We start from the raw sequence: 20,343 nt of genomic DNA on the forward strand, positions 1-20,343 counted from the left end.
GAGGTTGGGTAGCTGCAGTGGAGCATTTGCTCTGTTTGTTGCCGTGTGGGGAAGAGCTGTGCGGCGTTGCTGGGCTGCTGTGGCTTTTGGTGGAGGTTGGGTAGCTAGGCGTGCACAGCTGGTTGCTCGAAAATGAGAGCAAGAAGAACCAGGGAGAAGCAGCAGCAGCAGCACACAGAAAACAGAGGAAGAAAAAATAAAAATGGAGGAGAAATAGTCGGCGCCAGTAGGAGGAAGAAGAAAGAATTAAACCCTAAGGGGCATGGACCAAAACGGCGCCGTTTAAGGGAATAAGGGGCCTGGACTTAAGGTACACGGGCTGGGCCTGAAAACTAAAAAGGCTTGACCCAAAAATAAAGGAAAAATCCACTAAAGCAAAGCCCATCTGAAAATATAAGTCTAACAAGGTAAAAAAGTACAATAAAAATTAAATAAAAACACTACAGCTCAATATTAATAAAATAAAATAATTAAACCCAATAATAAAATAATTTAAAGTAAAGAGTAATTTAAATACAAAATAATAATTAATATCAAGAAAGAACATTAAAATAAATTTTATAACTTATAAATTATAAAATAATACAATGAAAAATACGTTAAAATTAAAACAACAGAACCACTAATTATATTAAATAAAATAATTATTTAATTAAAATACACAAAAATACAACCAAATGAAAATAATTTTATTTTCGCATGTATGTTATTATGATATGTATGCTACTTTATTTTGGCATGTAGATTATTTTATTATTAGGTTATTTTGTCACAACTAGAGCAAACGTTCCATGGACGTTTGCTTCACTAATCACTACTAGTGTATATATGTATATATATTAAAAAGGCAAAAGAAAAATATTAGGACTGCATGCATTGATATATAAGCTAAAGTCACTACCCCTCCCCGGTGCTCTAAAGAGGAGGGCCGGGGGATGTGCATTATGCTGCGTGGCCAACAAATATTAGAAGACCACGCGTACGGGCGTGTTCCATTAAAATCCTCCACTGGTCCGCCATTAAAACAGTTAGCTGGCACGAACGACTACTGCAGTACTAGATGATCTGCGCATGAAATACAAGTATACAACTACCACTACAACAAATACTGGCTTTTGCCATGACTTTTTTTTTCACAATTTACTATCGTGGGAAAAAGTGGCCTTTTGCCATCAAAATTATTGGAGAGAATAAATATAGGCATTTTTCCATGAGATTGTCGTGGTCGATAATGTTTGATGGCAAAAAATTTTTTCCTACCACTTCCGAAGTTTTTGTGATCAACTTGTTTCCTGGATAATAAACATGGGCAGCATATGAACTTTTAATGGAAAAATAGTTATTGTGACGACTTAAATTGTCTTTTTACCACGGAATAAAGTCGTCACAAAAAATTATTTAATTTATACCCTCATCTACGTGGCTTATCTACTTTTTTCCACTACTAAATACGTAATTCCCACAAATATTACTCATAGTAAAAAAGCTCTACATATTTTTAAATAAATTAACATCGCCCAAAGCTACGCCGTTTGAGTGCAACTGAAATACTTTTTCCCCAATTTGAAATCAGACTTAAAACTTTTCTATCTCTCGATACTTCTCTCCCGTGTTCCCTCTGTTCTCCTCAGGCCACAATCCAGCCGCCACCATCACTGCAGCACCGTGCCACCATCACCTCACAGACGGCTACCCCTCGCCGAGCCCAGCCTCCCATGACGCCTCTCTCTCCCTGATCTCCTCTTCCTCGAGACGAGCCAAGTTCCCTCTCGACTTCTCCACGTCGCTGTCGCAACCCGCATACCCAAGCCCTAAAACAAAACGCATTTACTTATTCTCCTTCAACGCCGCCCCACCCTCACCCATTTCCTTTTTCCTTCTCTTTGCAAGCACACCAGTAGATCATCATTTTTCTAGGGTTTCATTCCAAGAGACAAAGCTCAGCCGCAAGGAAGCTCCCAGATGCAGAAATGGGTACTTGGGGAAGAAGCCCTAATCTCTATTGCTTCTTTACATATTTCCCAAATGCCTATTATTAAGGACTTTGGTTTCTTGCTCTTCGAAGAACATTTATTCTGTTTCTAATTTCCGTGTTATTATTGCAATTTTGCTTGTTGAAATGAACACAACGAGAATCAAGGTCTTGTGTCTGTGATGCTCTCCTATGCTTTACCATCTTTGCAAACATTGAAAGTTCATATTTAAATAGACAATTTGTTTTGCTTTCTATATCATACAAAGAGGTTGTATCTAACACCCTAGTTTTGCATTTACAGAGTAATGAGGCTTATAGGGATTTCAATTTTTCTGATTGGTACATGATTGGGTGTTTGACTCTACATCTTCTTTCTATTGTTTCGTGTGACCAGCATGAAGGTATAAGTATTTGTTACTTCTTTTTGTAGTCTGTTGCATTGAAATGTGACAAAAATGATGGATTTTTTTTGTGCTTTAATAAGATTTAAGGATTTCGGATTCTAAAGCTAATATCTTAACTTTATTGGATGTGGTTTGGGTGTCTAATGGCATAAAACTGTTAGGTGAGTTAACTTTATTGGATGTGGTTTGGGTGTCTAATGGCAGAAAACTGTTAGGTGAGCTCTGTGTGTGTGTTAGGCTAACATTTCAGGGGCACCCAGATTACTTATTTGTATGCCATATTGCTCCTATGCAAGAAGGGCACTGTAGGTCTGGAGAGGTAAGTTCTTTTTTATCAAATCCATTGCAAAGTTAAATATTCATGTAACTTTTACGCTTTAAGGTTCCACTGTTATATAATTTATCAAAAAAAAAAAGGTTCCACTGTTATATAATTGATATTTAATTGCCTGCCAAGAACTACAACAGACAAAATAATGCAGAGTAGGCCAAATGTATGCATGCTTCATTGTCCACTCTGTAGCCCAGTACACTAAGGGAAAAGCATCATTAAAATGTGAAAAAAATTACATGATTCTAATGATTTCTTTAATGATTGACAATAGGGGCAACCCCAAAGGCAATACTGAATCTGATGGGCTCAGATGGATTGACCATTTTACCACTATAAAAAGTCATCGATCTACAACTTTCTTTCAAGTGCTGTGGAAGCTCGTAATATTGTTTTAATGTCCCTTCCCAAAAAAGACTTAATATTTTTCTTTTCTCAATTGTTTTATTATGCTTGATTTATTATTTGAGTTCTACAAGCTTTGCTTTCCATATGCAAGGCTGAAAACAATTAGGTTTGCTTTAGATTTCACATGGAGTAGTTTATCTCAACTAATATCAGACTTTGTATATGTATTTGATACATATGTAGTAGGCTCCTTGAATATTTATACTTATTTCTACTCTTTTTAATATTGAGAAGATCTTCTATTTTTAATATTGAGTTTGAATCAAACCCAGATTATGTTTAACCTTTATGACTATGTGTTAAACTAGTGGAGATGAGAATTTATTTTTTTAACACTTTTCTTCAAGATTAATAGTCTAAGTAAGCAACCAACAATTTTGTTCAAACTAGTAGGTTCTAACTGTCATGTTGGTACTAGGCTGGCAACTTAGTTTTTCTTTTTTTTTTTAAAGAATACTGGCATTAATTTTCAGATTAATGATGTAGCTGCAGTTGTAACAGACGAGTAATGAGCAGTTTTTTTACTGAACTTAGCAAAGTCGTGGTCCATGAAAGAGGGCATCTCAAGGTTAGCATCTTATTGTAGTACTTATGTTTATGGGATCAATGATGACTAGCTTGGTGATTTGTATAAAGAAATATCAATCCTATTTATTTACTCTTTTGAAGCAACTTATCATGCACCCTTAGAAAATATCATTGATGCAGTAGCTTAGTTGAGCATGTTATATTAATTTAGAAGTTCCATTGTTTGTACCAGAGCAGGATATAAGTTAGAAGTTGATATTGAACTGATAGGCATTGATGTTTCTTCCAAAGTAGCTCTTGATTCAGGGTTGTCCACTTGAAGTTTTTTTTTTTTTTTTTAAATGCTCACTTCAGTATCTTTTTGTATTCTTACCTATTCTCAATCCATTTGTGTTCATTGCAGTAGTGTTCATTAGAATATGTGTTCATTGTAGTAGTGTTCATTAGAATGTGTTCATTGCAGTAGTGTTCATTGAGAATGATAAGTTAATAGTGTTCATTTTTTGCTAGTTTCTTTTTGATTGATAAATGTTGAACTTTAGTATGTTTGTAGTTCAAGCTGATTAGGCAGCTAATATTTTACAGGTAATTTGGCTTCATTTGTGTTGATGCTTGAGCATGGAATGGAGTTGGATAATGCTAAGATATTTTGAAGTGTTGGGATTAAGTGATGGAGCAGTTTTGAGTTTGTATGACATGATTTGGTATTGGTTTCTAAAATTTGAATGTATTGGGAATGGATAAGTTTGTAAAAACAAATATAATTTTTTATAATATTTTCTTTTTAAATTATTATACGTGTCAATTTTGTTCTCTAATGTTGGAATATATTTATTTAAACTTATATTAGACTATATGTTATGATTATTTTTGGTTAAATCTTTTTTTTCTTCTTCTTCTTCTCTTTTTTTTTTCATTTTTTTTTTCTAAAATATCTTAGCATTTGCCATGAATGTAACTTGTGGCAAATACTTTTTACCACTATATGTTTGGCAACTAATACGTATTTGCCACCAAACTGTAGACTTTCATGACAACTGAAGATTAGCAATCATACAAGATGGTGGAAAAAGATGGAGTTTGACAACTATAATTCAGTTTGTGTTATAATTGGCACCACGAAGTCTATTACAAACATGTTTTTGGCATAACAAGATGCATCACAAAAACTTTTATGCTACCATACTTTTCACGAATATTATCGTGAGAATTGTATTATTTCTGACTAAAAGGATTAGTGGGTAAATAAATTTAAAGGACCAAAAAGGCTTAAATCCAAACTGCTTTTGCCACGAACCAAATTAGTTTTTATCACAAATTGTATTCGTGGAAAAAATGTATCTTTTCCCATGAAAAAAAAAAAAAATTGGTGGCAAAATAATATTCGCCACTTATTATATACCACCAACGTCCCATGAAAAATTTTGGTGGGAAAAATTTGTTTGCCACTTAATTTCCGTTTTTCCGACCATTCTCCATTCTGGAAAAAGCCACAAAATGTTGTAGTGTACTTTTGATAGCGTCTGAGATGATCAGGACGACCCAACTAATTAATTAATGGCATTATATTATATGCTCATGATCTTAATTAAACGAGTATTTGGAATAGTGGTACTGCAATTACCATGAAACGATTCATGCATTAATCGGTGATAGTGCATGGATCATGACTCTTTTATCAGGTTTAAGCAAGTACGTCCAAATCTGCATTAATACAGATTTTAAAGAATCCTTGACAGCCAGAAAGCTAGCTATTGGCGAATGCGTACGTCGTCCTATGTATATATATCCACAATATTGCAGCCAATATATGCCATAGATTCGATGTCGATACTAAATAAATCTATAAAGTGATTAGATTTTATATTATCTATTAGATTTATTTTACGATAAAAATAATTTTATAATTTAACGTACTGCATCAAGTGCTTACATCACTTTATGAATCTATTTTTATATGTACGTAATCTTTTTATGAATAAATTACTTATTTTCTTTTTTCATATAGATTATAACAATGGATATCGGATCAACCTTGCCCGTGATTATCATTTTTTGTTTTTATGTAAAATGTTTAAAGACAGTGTAAGTACCAATTAGGCAAACTCAGACGATTGCATGCTGCAATCAGCAGATATAAAATTATACGTGCAATAACTGATCGAGTTGGAGAACCATTATCTATTGATCATTCCTTGTGCTCAGACAACATATAATATATATATATATATACACACTTTGTTAATTAGTTAGGAATACCATGCAAAGCCAAAAGCCTAAGGGCTTAGATGGCAATCATGGCATGAGACCCAATCTTCATAAATAAGGTCTTGGATTCATCAATCCTCTTCTCAAATTCTCCAATATCAAAAATGGAATACCATGTGGATAAAAAAAGTTGCATGCTTTCCCCAAAATGTGTGCTGTTATTAAAATTACATCTAGGACCTATATTCTAATATTTTAGTAAAATTGGTGGCAACAACTTGCGACAAATGAGGTAGATCATGATCATCCATTAATATTGCATGGGGCCGGTTCATACATTAATAATTATTTATTTCTTAATTGAGAAAGAGTTATAACTTGTATGAATCATGCTAACATAATATAAATAATTAAACTTACATTTTTTATCAATTTAAATTTTTAAAATAAATAATAATTTTATATTATATCGAAGCAGATATATATTGGACACGCACCCACTTATTATTGCATGGTTAATGCCTCCCTACACAAATTAATGGAATTTTTTTCTTGTCTTAATATTTTAATAACTAAGAAAGGAAATATTAATAAATTAATAATTTTAAAAAAAATATATTTAAAATTGTATAAAAATAATTAAAAAAAATACATTTACCTAGGGCTGTTCATACGGGCCGGATTTTATCCGGCCCGGCCCGGAAATCCGGATAACCGGATTCCGGTTCCGGTTTTCGGCCCGGGTCAAATCCGGACCGAAACCCGCAATGATAATAACCGGTACATCCAGTCTGGACCCGGGTATGAAACCCGGGTTCCGTATTTAATACCCGGTACAACCGGGTTTGTATAAAAGAGGGAAAACTCTCCCCCCGGTCCCCGATCGAGCGTCCCAGCCTAATTCTCTCTCTCTGTCTTTCTCTCAAGCGAAAGGAGCTTAGAAACCCTAGCCGCCGCAGTGTCACAAGCAGCCCGTCTCCCCCCCTCGAGTCCCGACCACCCCTTTCTCTCTCTCTCCCTCCCTCTCTCTCTCTCTCACATGAAATCTAGCTTTGGAACCCTATCCATCGCCGTGTCCCCCCTGGGTTTTTCACTATCTCGTTGATTTCTTGATGGAAAGGAAAGCATATATGGGAAGAAGATGATCCATCTGTTTTGAGCGCCGAATCCCTTGCCATCGCCGTCATCCTCGTGACCCAAAGGTTTGTTTTCTGCGATTTGGGTCCTTTTGTCGATTTGGATATGTTTAGCTTTTGTTCTCTACTAGGGCTTGTTTAGCTTTTGCTCTCTACTATGATTTCTTGGATGTATATGTTTCTCGATCGATTATCTCGTACGTGCTTTATTATTTACTAAATAAATTGGAGGAAAAAGTCTGCTACAAATTCGTAGACATGATTCCTCAGTGGGGTTGTATATACGGGTATGTATATTCTATTATTTTGAAAGATCTGTGTATTTTTTGTTACTTTGTTAAACATGGGTATAATGTGTAAGCTGTTATTTGAGCAAAACCCAGATGATAGAAATTGGTAATAGGTAATTAACAGGATCGATCGAGTACCTGATGATCGAGTACCTGATGATCTAGCTACCTGTTTTTTCTTTCATGTCTAAACAGAAACTTCCTCTTACTACCAAACAGGTTTGGGACCTAACGGCTGGAAAGCTATGATTTTTGTTTATTTTTTTCTTTTTTATTGCTATTTTTAGTTTGGGACTGGGGAAGTCTTCTTGGATTTTACTCCCTGATTGTGGTCTTGTTAAGGGACAAATGTTTATGGAAATTTAATATCTTCCCTTTTTTTTTGTCAGCTACTGGATATAAATGATGCAACGAGTCGATGTGCTGCATCTGCTGCACCAGCAACTTCTGTAACTCAGAAGCTTGCAAGGTATAGAGATATTCTACATGAGTTTACCCAGGTTTATTTTATGTCATTAACTTCTTTTTACCCAGGTTTCAGTCAATATGATGCAAAATGTTTTGACCAAAGGACAAACAACAGACTAATATACATACTTGTAGTTACTCAAAATATATTTATGCCCATTATTTCAAATAATAAAATGGATAGGTACGTGCCATTCCATTTAACAGGTACTAATAGACATAATTTAGTTCTAATAGACGAGCAGTAGCATCAATTTTAATATACATACTTGTAGTTGCATGTCATGGGTAGGATAGTGTTGAAGCATAAGGTGCTTGTGTAGAAAAAGCAGGGGTGTCAGTCTTAATTCTTCAATGTATTTGCTGGTTTATGAATGGTTTCAGTCAATATCATTCAAAATGTTTTGAAAAAAGTACAAACAGTAGACTAATATACATACTTGTAGTTACTCAAAATATGCTTATGCCCATTATTTCAAATAATAAAATGGACTTAATAGGTACGTGCCATTCCATTTAACAGGTACATCATGAAACAATTTTTAGAAATAATTTGAGGGACCATCTTAACCTCTACGCAAATATAAGAAGACCCATAAGGAAACCAATCAAGTGAATACTTCTTTTATTTCCTTTTTAAGCATACTGTGAGAGATCAAATGTATTGTTTGGTGGTAGCATTTTTCTTTCCAAAAGCTTTGCAGTTGACATCTATGATTTATTATTTGAGTATCTTCCTTTTGTTACCTGGTGTTTCTGATCATGAAGTACTGTTGGGACCTGTTGTTGACTTGTCATTCTTATTGTTATGAACTGTGAGGAACATAACTTGGAAATGTAATTTATCTTGCTGTTCCATAAAGAGAAGAATTGTAATTTATCTTAAAGTGAGTTTTGTTCTCATCAACAATTTTGGCATTACAATTTTGGTGTGAGATTAAAGACTAGATAGCTTTTCTAAGTATTCAATTTTTTTTTGTTTGCAGGATCCTTTTTCAGTCATATCACTGGAAGTTGCTTCTTGGTGTTAGATTAAATCATTGATGGAAGATCATCCTAATGATTTTGTAATTCATATATTGTAATTTTGTAATGTAATGTATAAATAAAAAAATAATGTAATATGTAGTGGATTGCATGCATTTTAGTTTTTTATTTTTATATATTTTTATTATTCTGAAGAATGTTAAGATATATGCTTTTTAATATGACTTAGAAAAAGTTTTTATAAAATATAGGCTTTTACAAAAAAGTATGATTTTCAACATTATTTTTAATAAATATTGGCTTTTACATAAAGGAATTTATGTCCTTCAACATGGATGTTTGTTGAAAAGTCTCTAATATAAATATAGGCATTTAAATAAAATAAAAAAAAAGAGGCTTTTAAAAAAAAAAAAATCGGGTATAGTCCGGAACCTGGATTTCCGGGTTGTAAAAACCCGGATGAATCCGGGTTTCGGACATTATCTTAACCCAGATATATCCGGGCTGGAACCCGGTCTGGATTTAAACTCCGGGTTCCGGACCGAATATATCCGAATACCCGGTCCGATACCAGGTTGAACACCCCTACATTTACCCTTATCGGTTAAGTATTACATCAGTTATGATAGGAAAGTAAACCGTACGCCAATGGGATAAACAACAAGATCATGATGATGTTCATCAGTGACAAGGATATCATTATTGACCGATGACTCATCCACCACAATTCATGATGTGATTTTTTCGATTAAGCAAGTGGGTAGGAGACGTCTTAGAATTAAAGGATTTATACGAAATAATTGGATTTAAAAAATAGATTTTAAATTTTATAAATTAAATATTATTATTTAAATAATATAAATAATATATTCTACGTACTAATTTAATACCAATAGTTATTAAGAAAAAATAACTATTGTACGTATTTGACTCATGATGTTATTTTTCTTCTTGTGATTTCACGTTAAAAAACAATTGGTCTATAAAAAATTAATTTTAAAATATAATTACAAATCGACGTAATTGTATGTCAAATTATAAAACTCTTTTTAGTATGAAATAAATTATCTAATGTATAATAATAAGAAAAAACTTATGCTTTGATTTATTTGGTGGGATAAAATATATATGTAAAAACATAGGTCGTAACTAACTTTTAATAATAATAATAATAAATTAATAATAAAAAGTGTTGGAGATGCAACTCATACTTAGGCCTATGCAAAAATACATATAAACCGATTGACCCGATTGATCCGATCAGATCCACCCGATTTTATCAGATTAAAATTATAAGCGGGTCATCTAAAGAAATTTGCGAGCGAAACTGTAGCAAAAAACCAACCCGTAGGTCCCGTATCTGAGTAGGAAAACTCTATATGCAACCGGGGTATATCCCCGGTGCGGCCTCGAGTCCTACGTGGCGTCATAATGTAAACGACGCCGTTTACATTATGACTTTGGCTCGGGTCTGCTTCCCCCCTCCCCCCCACCCCAGACTTGTTTTACTCCTCTCTCGTCCCCCCTCTCATCTCTCTCTTCCCTCTCAATCCCCCATCCCCACGAACCCTAACCCTAACCCTCTCGGCTCCCTCTCGGCTCCCTCTCAGATCCCTCTCATCTCTCCTTTCTCTTCAGGAAAATCATCCCTCTCATCCGACGCTAGCCTTGAGGAACCCTAACCCAGAGAACCCTTCCAACCCTAACCCTAACCCTCTCGGCTCCCTCTCAGATCCCTCTCATCTCTCCTTTCTCATCATCCCTCTAATCCGACGCTAGCCTTGAGGAACCCTAACCCAGAGAACCCATTTGAAGGCGACACCAAGCCTAACCCAGGAACGTGAAGCCACTCGGCCTCCCTCTCCCCGTCGGGACACGAACCCGAGAAGCTGGAATCTTCTTCGGAGAACCCAGGTTTAATTTTTTTTTTTTTTTTGGTTGATTTTAGTTTTATGAATGAAACTAGAAATTGTGATTTTGATTCTGATTTTGAAAGTGTTAATTAGTTGAGTAGTTGATTTTGGATCATCGGCCATTCAGTTTATTCCCATATTTTGAAATTTGGAATTTTTCTTTATGAATGCAAGTTGGTATTATGATTAGGAAAACATTATGATTTGCCATTATAACACCAAATTGCTGGGGATTGATCAGTCATTATTGGACATATCGTCTGCCCTTCTCTGAGTTAGGATTAAGACGTGTATTTATTTTATTTCTTTTAAGGATTAAGATGTGTGACTTTATTTGTTTAAGTGTATATAGTTGAGAAGCTTAGTCTGTTCTTTCTGAAGTAATCTAATGTTGATGGGGGAAAGGCAAATGAGAGTAGCCATGTAACAGGACTTGACAGATCAGAAACAAAAATAATAATAATAAATGGCATGAAATTAATTGTCTAGTTTGTAAAATTAATTGTCTTTTGAATACAGGATTCACTGTTCGGATGAAAGGCCCTTAGTTGATTTTGGTGATTTTAGTTGAATTGTTGAGAAGCTTTGTTAGGAATTTTAGCTTCCATAAAGCATGTCAAAGAGCTGTTATTTTGCTTGCATTTGTGCTTTTATTTGGGCTTCTGATCTGTCTCTCTCTAAAGAATCGATATGCACTTTTAACCATATACATTTCATTCTCAATATAAGGGTCCATATCCACTTATCTAGCTAGTCATTTTCTTGGACATATATATATATATATATATATATGTTCAAAATGTCAGCTGCTATAATATATACTACACAAATTGTCAGCTGCGTGTTGTCATCTTTTAATTGGTGCATGGGCCACATGATGGCCTAATTGGTAGCTAGCTAATTCCTCAAATCTTGGAGGCCGGCCAGCACCTCTAAAAAATTTCCTCTATTGCTTGATAAAATGTGTTGATTAAGAGCTCAAGGTTCCACAATATTGTACCAACTATAGACATTTGGTAAAAGTTGCTATCTTCATTAATAACAGCATCATTATGTACTGTTATTCAATTTTTTTATGGGGGTTCATCTTAGAATGTCAAAATCATCTTCATCAATATCTTCATCATCTTATCCCAAACGTACGTTGGGAAAAGAATTGTGCTTCTGCGAGCTGGAAGCCACATTGAAATGGTCAACTACTACAAAAAATCCTAGACGGCCCTTCTTAGGGTGTTCAAAGTATAATACGCAGGTAATAGCCTTTGGTTGTTGTGTAAAACATTTTTCTTATCTAATGATTAATATATTGTACAGTTCAAAGATGTCTAATATATGCATTAAATGAATTGAGCAGGGCTTACCATACTGTAAGTTTTTCAAGTGGTTGGATGGTAATGAAGTGATTGAGTTACAATATAGAGAAAGGATTGATGAACTGTTAAAGAAAGAGAGAGATGTGGAGAAGCTACTTGAGCTGCTCGGAAAGCGGGAGATTGAGCTCCGTAAGATAGTGGAGCGCCTCGAGAGGGTGCAGATGGTGCTGTCCAATAAAAGCGACGAGGTTATGCAAAAGGAGTTGGTGCTTAACGCACAAGAAGCTAAAAGAAGGCGTTTATGCACGCTACTTTCTCTTTATTGTTGTGCAGTATTTTTACATGCATTTTACTTAGTTTTTTATAAGTAATTTGGGATTGTTGTTAGTAGTCATGTGTTTAGGTATATTGGGAATTATTACATGTGTTTATGCCAAGTGGATTTGTGGTAGTTGTTGATCAATGTGTTAAATATGCCCCTGGTTGCACTTTATTTACTGTTTTATATGTATGGATGTGAAAGATAGGTTGAAGGAACTTTTTTAATCATTAATATGGTTAATCTGCTATTATAATTTTGGTTACAAAATGGAATTTTTTGGTAATATATATGGATGTCTCCAGAATGCTATATGAATTGCCTTTTAGCAATCATATAGCATTTGAATTTTACGGCAGTTGGATGTCAAATTATAATCTTGACATAGTGTGCAGATTAGGCTAATAATGACAGCCTCAATTGGGAACCAATTTGACAAATCAACGTATACATCCATGCATGCTCGGAACAATCAATAGGATACTGTCACCAGTCACTAAGTAATATACATCAAATACCAGACCAGCATATAAAGTTGGTAGAAAGCCGAGTGGAACCAATAAATGTACACACTAAGTGCACAACCACATGTACCAGTTTTGTACGGAAATCAAGCTATAAATTCCTACCAAGCCTCAAATACAATCAATAATAATTAGAATGTGTTCCAAGTGCACAATCCATCCAAATCTCCTTTGACAAATACAGAAAAAGTAAAAAAAATCCAAATCCAAGTGCACTTAATAGACAAAAATTACCTAAATAAATCCATCCAAATTCATCAACTACACAAAAAATTCAAATACAGTTTTTCCAAATCCAAGTGCACTTAATAGACAAAAATTACCTAAATCCATCCAAATTCATCAACTACACAAAAAATTCAACCGAAGTTTTTCCAAATCCAAGTGCACTTAATATACAAAAATTACCTAAATCCATCCAAATTCATCAACTACACAAAAAAAACCCAGCATCTTAGCCAAGTGCACAACAAATGTCACTCCATCAGTAAATCAAACTGTGACGACATATAAAATCACTTCACATTATCCAAGTGCACAAGATTGTCCCTAAATCTCTCATTACACACATATTTCATCCTACACACATTATCCAACCATCAAAAACACGTCCGTCACATCATTCCAAAGGTTGTGATCCGTCCAATCGGAAGTGCACAAATTGTGAATTTTCCAACCCAATTTCCATCTGTTGGAGATAAAACACAAAATAAATTTCTGTTGGTACTTTATGGAAAATTTGTATTAAACTCATAGAAAAACTTTGATACTACTTACGCTTTCTTGACTCTGAATAGCTATTTCTCGAGACTGGGCTCCAGTAATGTCGATAGCCACGTCACCTCTTTCGGGAATAGCCTGCTGGATTCACCAAGTTAAGTTATACAGCCATACATTGTAACAAAGTTTAATAAAATTAATCTTATTACTATACCTGCATGTGTCCAACATTAGAGACAACCATCTCAGAAGGGCCAAATAAATTTCTGTATACTTCCGTCACAGGTGTATCTCCTTTATCCACGACATGGGTATCTCCTCCATCCCGCTAAGAATTAATTAACAAACAAATATACATTAAATATCCGTCACCTCATTAATATCATATAAATAAAATGCGGCCTAAAATAAAATCCGTCACCTCTTTACGCTTCCCCTTTGCTGGTGCTTTCTTCGCCTTTGCTTTAGCTTTCCGCATGTCTATCTCCATCCTGGATGCTCTCCTTAAAGATGGAGGTCTGCCTTTGCCTCGTACAACACGTGGACTACGTACTTCCCCAGAAGCACCAACTATAGTGTCATTCGCCTTACTCTCAACATTGGAACCAATTTGAGTCATCGATGGGCCTTCTTGATTAGCACGATACAACTCAATCATTGCATTTAACTTATTTCTCGCATCCTCAGTATTCTCTCTCGTACTCGATGCATAAGTAATCATCTGATAACAGATATGTAAGAGACTGGTATATCTGCTCGAATCTGCGTGTTGTTCCCCTGCATCGTAGCTACTGTGGATTAATGTGTATCGCCTTCTAATATCCTTCCTCCATCGATCTAAAATATAAATATCAGGCAAAAATTTAATATCATTACACCTGAATACGGCCAAAATGTGACGACACAATATCCCCCTCATCTCAAATAAGCCACATGAGCACTTTGCGACTGCGTCTTCCTCACTAAAGTCCACAGAATGATTAACCAACTTAGTGAACTCTTCCAAACAAACTTCATCCTCAACCATATATGTCTTTATTGCACCAACAGAATTATGTAACTTTGGATTCAAGTCAATGATACCGTTGACTTGATGTTGAACTTCTTTGAACTTAGCTATCGTGTACAACTCTTGGAACCTCTTCTCAATCGGAGATCTAGATATACAGGGGATTGTCACATTAAATGATTGGAAGTCAGCAAGATTTTCATTCTCAATCTTTTTCTTCAATGCATTATCAAATTGGTCTACAAACTCCTTTAAGTTTGTCCTAGAATGTACATAACCGTCAAAGAATGCATTCATGCTCTCGCTTCGCTGCGTTGTACTCATTCCAGCCCAAAAACAGTTTTTCAAAAATGCCGGTACCCAATGCTCACGCTCAAGGTATAGGCTCTGCAACCACGCATTATCTCCCAAGTTGTAAGTGGTAAGCAACTGATCCCAACATTTCTCAAACTCATCAACACATTGGGAGTCATATACACATTTCATCAATGCACTCTTCATCCCAGTTTTGTACGTACCATAAGAGCCAAGCTTCTCAGGAACTTTCTTCAGTATATGCCAAAGACAAAATCTATGCCGGCTATTTGGGAAGACAATTGCGATTGCATTTTTCATCGCTCTATCTTGATCAGTGATAATAGCCTTCGGAGCGTTACCATCCATGCATTGCAACCATGTCTTGAATAACCACACAAATGTCTCTGTATCTTCACTAGAAATCAAGCCTGCTCCTAACAGAATTGACTGCCCATGGTGGTTTACACCAACAAATGGTGCAAACGGCATACCGTATCGATTCGTTAGGTACGTGGTGTCGAATGTGACCACATCGCCAAAATACTGGTATGCTGCTCTACTACGAGGGTCTGCCCAGAAGACGTTCTTTAACCTCCCATCATCATCTATATCCATCATATAAAAAAACCCAGGATTTTTGTATTGCATCCGTAAAAAATACTGTTGGAGCGCTCCAGCACCACCCGCCCCAAGTCGCAGATGTCTTGCCTTATCAATATAATTACGGCAATCCTTTTCCAAGAATGGGAGATTCTCAAATCCACCCGCACCAACAACGAGAGATCCGTAACTCTTACTAGCTCGGATGCCAGCCAAGTCATTTGTATCTAAGACCCTTTTTACGGCATCACTAACTTCTCTATTACATCGAAAGAAGCGAGATTTCTTTGGACTTAGACCATGGTTATGGATATTATGTACTGTCGTCAACCGAAGCACTCCATCTTGCCTTAAGGCATTAATCTTTGCCTTACATTCCGTCTTTCCTGTCGGACGTGGGTTGGCGACATTCAGCGTCCTATTCCGAGCCTTCCCACCACGGGCACAAGAAAGAGTGACGTATCTAACAGAGTCATCTTCTTCCCTCTCAGTCCGTTTTATCATCACCCCAAACCCGCATTTTTTACCATATTCCTTATAATAACTTAATAGCTCTTCAACGGAATTAAACTCCATTCCCGACTTTGGCTCATCAATCGTATCATCATTAACCATTTGGACATTCTGGGATTTCTCGCCACTGCCATTATTCGAGTCATCAACTATAGGAGATCCACATGGCGCTTCAGATTCCCCACCATCAGTAGTATTATCCAGCCCTGAACCAACTATTTTACTCGTGGCAGAGCTTGTATTGCTGAGGTGACTCGGCGGTTCCATGTTATGTTGAAATGAGTAACCACCATTCTGCAATAAATTATAAAAGATCATCAATTAAACTATTGCAATTAAGCCACCTGATTCTTTTCATAGTTGCAACAAAGCCTACTTATGGCTACTAAATTAGGATAAGTTATCACTACCTGTATGTTGATTGGATATTGGTTAGCAGCCGGATATGGTAGAAAAGTTGGTGACCACGTAGGCACTGGTCCAAAGTAACCAGACATATAATTTGGAATGTTCTGACTAGTTGATGGTATGGCCTAACATGTTATTAGATAAAGTTCAAAATGTATTTTGCAAAACAAAATATCAACAGCACAAATGTTAAATATTTTTCCAATTATATAACATACATACCTTAGATGGGGGATTTGAGCTATTGGATGTCTGCGTAGTTGGTTGTTCTTTCTCCTTTTCCATGCTGGGAAAATATTCCACAACTGTCAACAATTAAGTCAAACAAATAAATCTATCATCATAAATACTTGATAAATTCCATTTAATCATATGACCACATAGTATTAATTGCAACCTCAAGTCTCTTACCACATGAATATATTAACATTTATATTCATCAACTGGTGCCAGATTGTATCTTCATTAACTGGTGCCACATTTATATATTAACAACAGATTGTGCATGCTAATAAACATAGAAACCATTTATAATCAACTATTGTTAATGAAATAATGAAATAAACAATCAACTAATTGTTCAAAAAAAAAAACAATTCATCTATTCTCTAAATCCATTTTAATTTATAAATAGATTTTCCCATCTATTCCTATTTTAATATGCGTTGTAATGTCATCAATTTATTACTATCAAAAGAACAATTTGGTTTTGAATTCACTCAAGAAATATTGTTATCTGTAAATTAATCTTTGTTTCTTGGCTTCGTTTGGTTGGTAAATTAATATTTGCTTCCTCTTTATAACTCCCGATTCTCGTATCCATTGCAAATATTTTTATTCTGTAAATTTTTATTCTGTACTTATAAAAAAAAAAAAAAAAAAACCACATTTCATGGTTTGTTTTGTCATATAAATGAATACTAAGCAATCGGCCTTAAATTTCTGTCAAAAAAAATATATATATATTTATATATATATATATATATATTAACAGAGAACGACAACGGCAGAGCAACTTCACATTATCAAACCGTTCTAATCTTAACCCACAAATGCAGATCAAAGAAAATGTAGATGAAAGAACAAAAAAAATGTAGATGAAAGAACAAGCTGCCTACCCAGTTGAAGCTCGTCGGTTCCGGTCTCTGGTTCCGATTTGGGCTGTTGCGCAGCTTTCGTCGCTCGGCTTCTTCTCTTTCCCACGCTCAGGGCAGCTCAAATCAGCTGCAAAAATGTGAAATGCAGCTCGTCGGCGAGGTGGGAGAACTGGAGTTCAAACAGTTCTGTTTCACGTGAAATGCTTTCCCCCCCCCCCACCCAAAATCCCGCGTGAACTTTTTTCTTTTTTTTTTTTTTTTTTTTTTAAATTACCGGCTGACGTGGCAACTGCCACGTCAGCCGAGATGCCGCGGCGGGGATACTCCCCGGGGGTATATAGCAGTTCTGATCTGAGTATCTCCGTTCGTCTTCAACCCTAGCATGTCTCTCTCTCTCTCTCTCTCTCTCATAGACGGTGGTGTGGGTCTCTCTCTCTCACTCTCACTCTCTCTCTTTGGCCGTAGCTCCAAGAATAGCTTTGGCGTGGGTTTCCAACGGAGGTATGTTCCTTTTCTCTTACAAGAAGATGAGGGCTTTGTCACCATGTCTCTGTTTGGTCTCACTTCTTTATAAGAAACCCTATGGTTCTATTGGGATACACGAAACGATGAAAATATGGGCTTTATAGTTAATACTCCTCGGAAAAAATAAGTTTGGGTACAATTACGGTGGCTTGGCGGCCATTGATGGCGATGAGCTGAAGAGCAGAGTCGTCTTTGCTGAATCTAACTCTCTCTACTTTGCCCATCTTCACTGCGTTCAAGAATTCGTTGTATCACCATTGGCCACGTTCTGGGAGGTCAGAGTTGTTCTGGGATTGGGGATTTGGGATTGTGAGGAGGAGGTTTTGTGAGAAAGGCGAGGGATTTGAGGGGCTAGATTTGGTGAGTTTGACCTCAATTACTGGTGGGGGTTGAGGGGGTGCGGGCTTGTCAAGGGCTAGGATAGCTTGTGGGGAAATAGTAGAGAAGATAAAGGCAGCTAAGGTGGCTTGGGATGAGAGAGATTTCAAAGGCACTGAATTGGATTTTTTGTTAAGAATGTTTTGAGTGATTACAGACTTTCTTTTGGAGAAGAGATGCAAAGGAAGCGGTGATTTGGTGCTTTACGGGGTTGAGGAGAAATAGAGCAGGAAGCAGGCAAAAAAAAAAAAAAACAAAAACCGCTGGTTTACCCAACCCAAACCATTCGGGTCAGATCGGATTATTTCTTATGGTTCTTGGTTGCGGGCCACGTCGGGTCGGACCAAAATACTGATTGGGCGGGTCAATGATCAAGCAGTCATACTCCAGGCTGTTGGGATAGTGGGACTAATTTGAGAAGAGTAGTTGGACGCATTGAATTCTAGACGAAGATTAAAGATATTTAATAGGGAGATAATAATATCTTAAAAACAGCTAACTTATAATATAAATATATATATAAGCTCCATAAATATAAATTAGAACAAATAAATACTTATAATTATGTACGTAGCATGCATGTACATATTCTTCGAAGGCACGTATATCCATCCACACGTTATGTTTATACCAAATTGTTTAATTATTGAAATATATTGAGATTAACTCAATTTATTCTAATTTTAAACGAAGTCTAATATCTAAACACACAATTATCAAATTATATATTAAACTCATCTCAAAAAAATCTGCACTAAAAAAAACCCTAGTGAGAGAAGCTCCTCCATCTCTCTAGAAAACAAGGCATCGATTCCGTCTGAGGGAGATGGGAGCCTAGGCTTCCCCTCCCTCCATCTCTCTGTTTTTTTGCTTTAGTTTCTTCTGTTTACAAATAAAGCATCTATTTGGCGGTGATATGGTGGTTGAAAGTTCCACCTCCCGACCAAAGAGCCCGAAGTCATCCTCCATTATAAATCTTGCGGTTGGCGGAGTGATGTTTGCGCGATGGAGGAGAAGGGCCTCGACTTCATTTTTTGGTCGTGGAATGGTGTGGTCTGAAGATTATTTCTAAGTTGACCACCATAACTAAACTACGTAGCTGGGCATGGTGGAAATCAAAGGGTCTCTGGTGTGGGCAGAGTCCGAGTGTTTTGCCGTCAGAAGTGTTTGGATTGCTTGTAGGCTTGGGTGTAATCCCGTGGGGTTTAAGGTGCTCTGTTTTATCCATGAAAAACAGAGTTTTGTTTTTTTTAAGATTCATGCTGAGGTGCATGGGGGGATAAGGTGATCTTCTGGGGTGGAGTTCATGCATAGCTCAGGGTTGAGATTCTCGTGGGTGGTGGCCGAAGTGAGGGTGACGCAGTTTTTTGAGGTTTTCTTGGTCTCGTTTATGGTTTTCGTCTCTAGAAATAAGTTTTCAGTGGTTAGGTGCTTGGTCTCTGATTTTTCATCTCTGGTTTCTGTCTCTCTTCTAGCCGAAGTGGAGGATGGCTTGTCTTGGTGGTTATGGGTTGGGGCTGACGGTGACGGAGCTGGAGCTGGCGACGGTGAGAAGCTTGCTGCTCTACGTAGTGGTTATGTTTCTGTTGGTTGCTGTGCTTCGTGGAGGAGTGCTCTGCAGGTTACGCGTGAAGATCGTGGGGTGCTGTCAGAAAACTCATGTGCAGAAAGTGGTTAGGCGAAAGGCTAGTGGGCATACAGCGCCTATGGAGAGCATAGTGCGTGTTTAGTTTGTTTTTTCAGTGGTCTATTAGGGTTGTTTTTATTTTAGGTTTAAATAAATAGTTTGTTTTTTCAATGGTCTGTTAGGGTTGTTTTTATTTTAGGTTTAAATAAATATATTTTTGAAACAGGCAAGTACCTCTATTTTTTTCGGGATGAGGGTTGTGAGTCCTATCCTCCTATGGAGGGTGAAGGTTGGGTAGTTCCTCTCCTCCCATGGAGGGTGGAGATGTATTATGTTGTTTTTTCGCAGACGAGTCGAGATGGACA

General features: G+C 36.4%; 2 protein-coding genes across 3 annotated transcripts; one reads left to right on the top strand and one right to left on the bottom strand.

Moving 5' to 3' along the window:
- The first annotated feature begins 10,262 nt into the window (after positions 1-10,262).
- Positions 10,263-12,435, top strand: LOC122314429. The gene is made up of 2 exons (XM_043130035.1): positions 10,263-11,900; positions 12,003-12,435. Exons 1-2 carry the CDS (start codon positions 11,724-11,726, stop codon positions 12,330-12,332), a joined length of 507 nt encoding a protein of 168 aa, XP_042985969.1. The 5' UTR covers positions 10,263-11,723; the 3' UTR covers positions 12,333-12,435.
- Positions 12,436-13,115: 680 nt separating this feature from the next.
- LOC122313016 (protein FAR1-RELATED SEQUENCE 5-like) lies at positions 13,116-18,572 on the bottom strand. Of its 2 annotated transcripts, none has more exons than XM_043127710.1 (7): positions 17,470-18,572; positions 16,574-16,656; positions 16,354-16,476; positions 13,946-16,237; positions 13,739-13,852; positions 13,582-13,662; positions 13,116-13,492 (listed from the first exon to the last, which is right to left on the bottom strand). In XM_043127710.1, exons 2-7 carry the CDS (start codon positions 16,634-16,636, stop codon positions 13,424-13,426), a joined length of 2,742 nt encoding a protein of 913 aa, XP_042983644.1. In that variant the 5' UTR covers positions 16,637-16,656; positions 17,470-18,572; the 3' UTR covers positions 13,116-13,423. The 2 variants fall into 2 exon arrangements, with proteins under 2 accessions (XP_042983644.1, XP_042983643.1); XM_043127709.1 differs by having other exon boundaries at positions 13,582-13,665.
- Positions 18,573-20,343: the final 1,771 nt, after the last annotated feature.

The sequence above is a fragment of the Carya illinoinensis genome, chromosome 6 (genome assembly GCF_018687715.1).
Source record: "Carya illinoinensis cultivar Pawnee chromosome 6, C.illinoinensisPawnee_v1, whole genome shotgun sequence".
In the NCBI taxonomy this organism is placed as follows: Eukaryota; Viridiplantae; Streptophyta; class Magnoliopsida; order Fagales; family Juglandaceae; genus Carya; species Carya illinoinensis.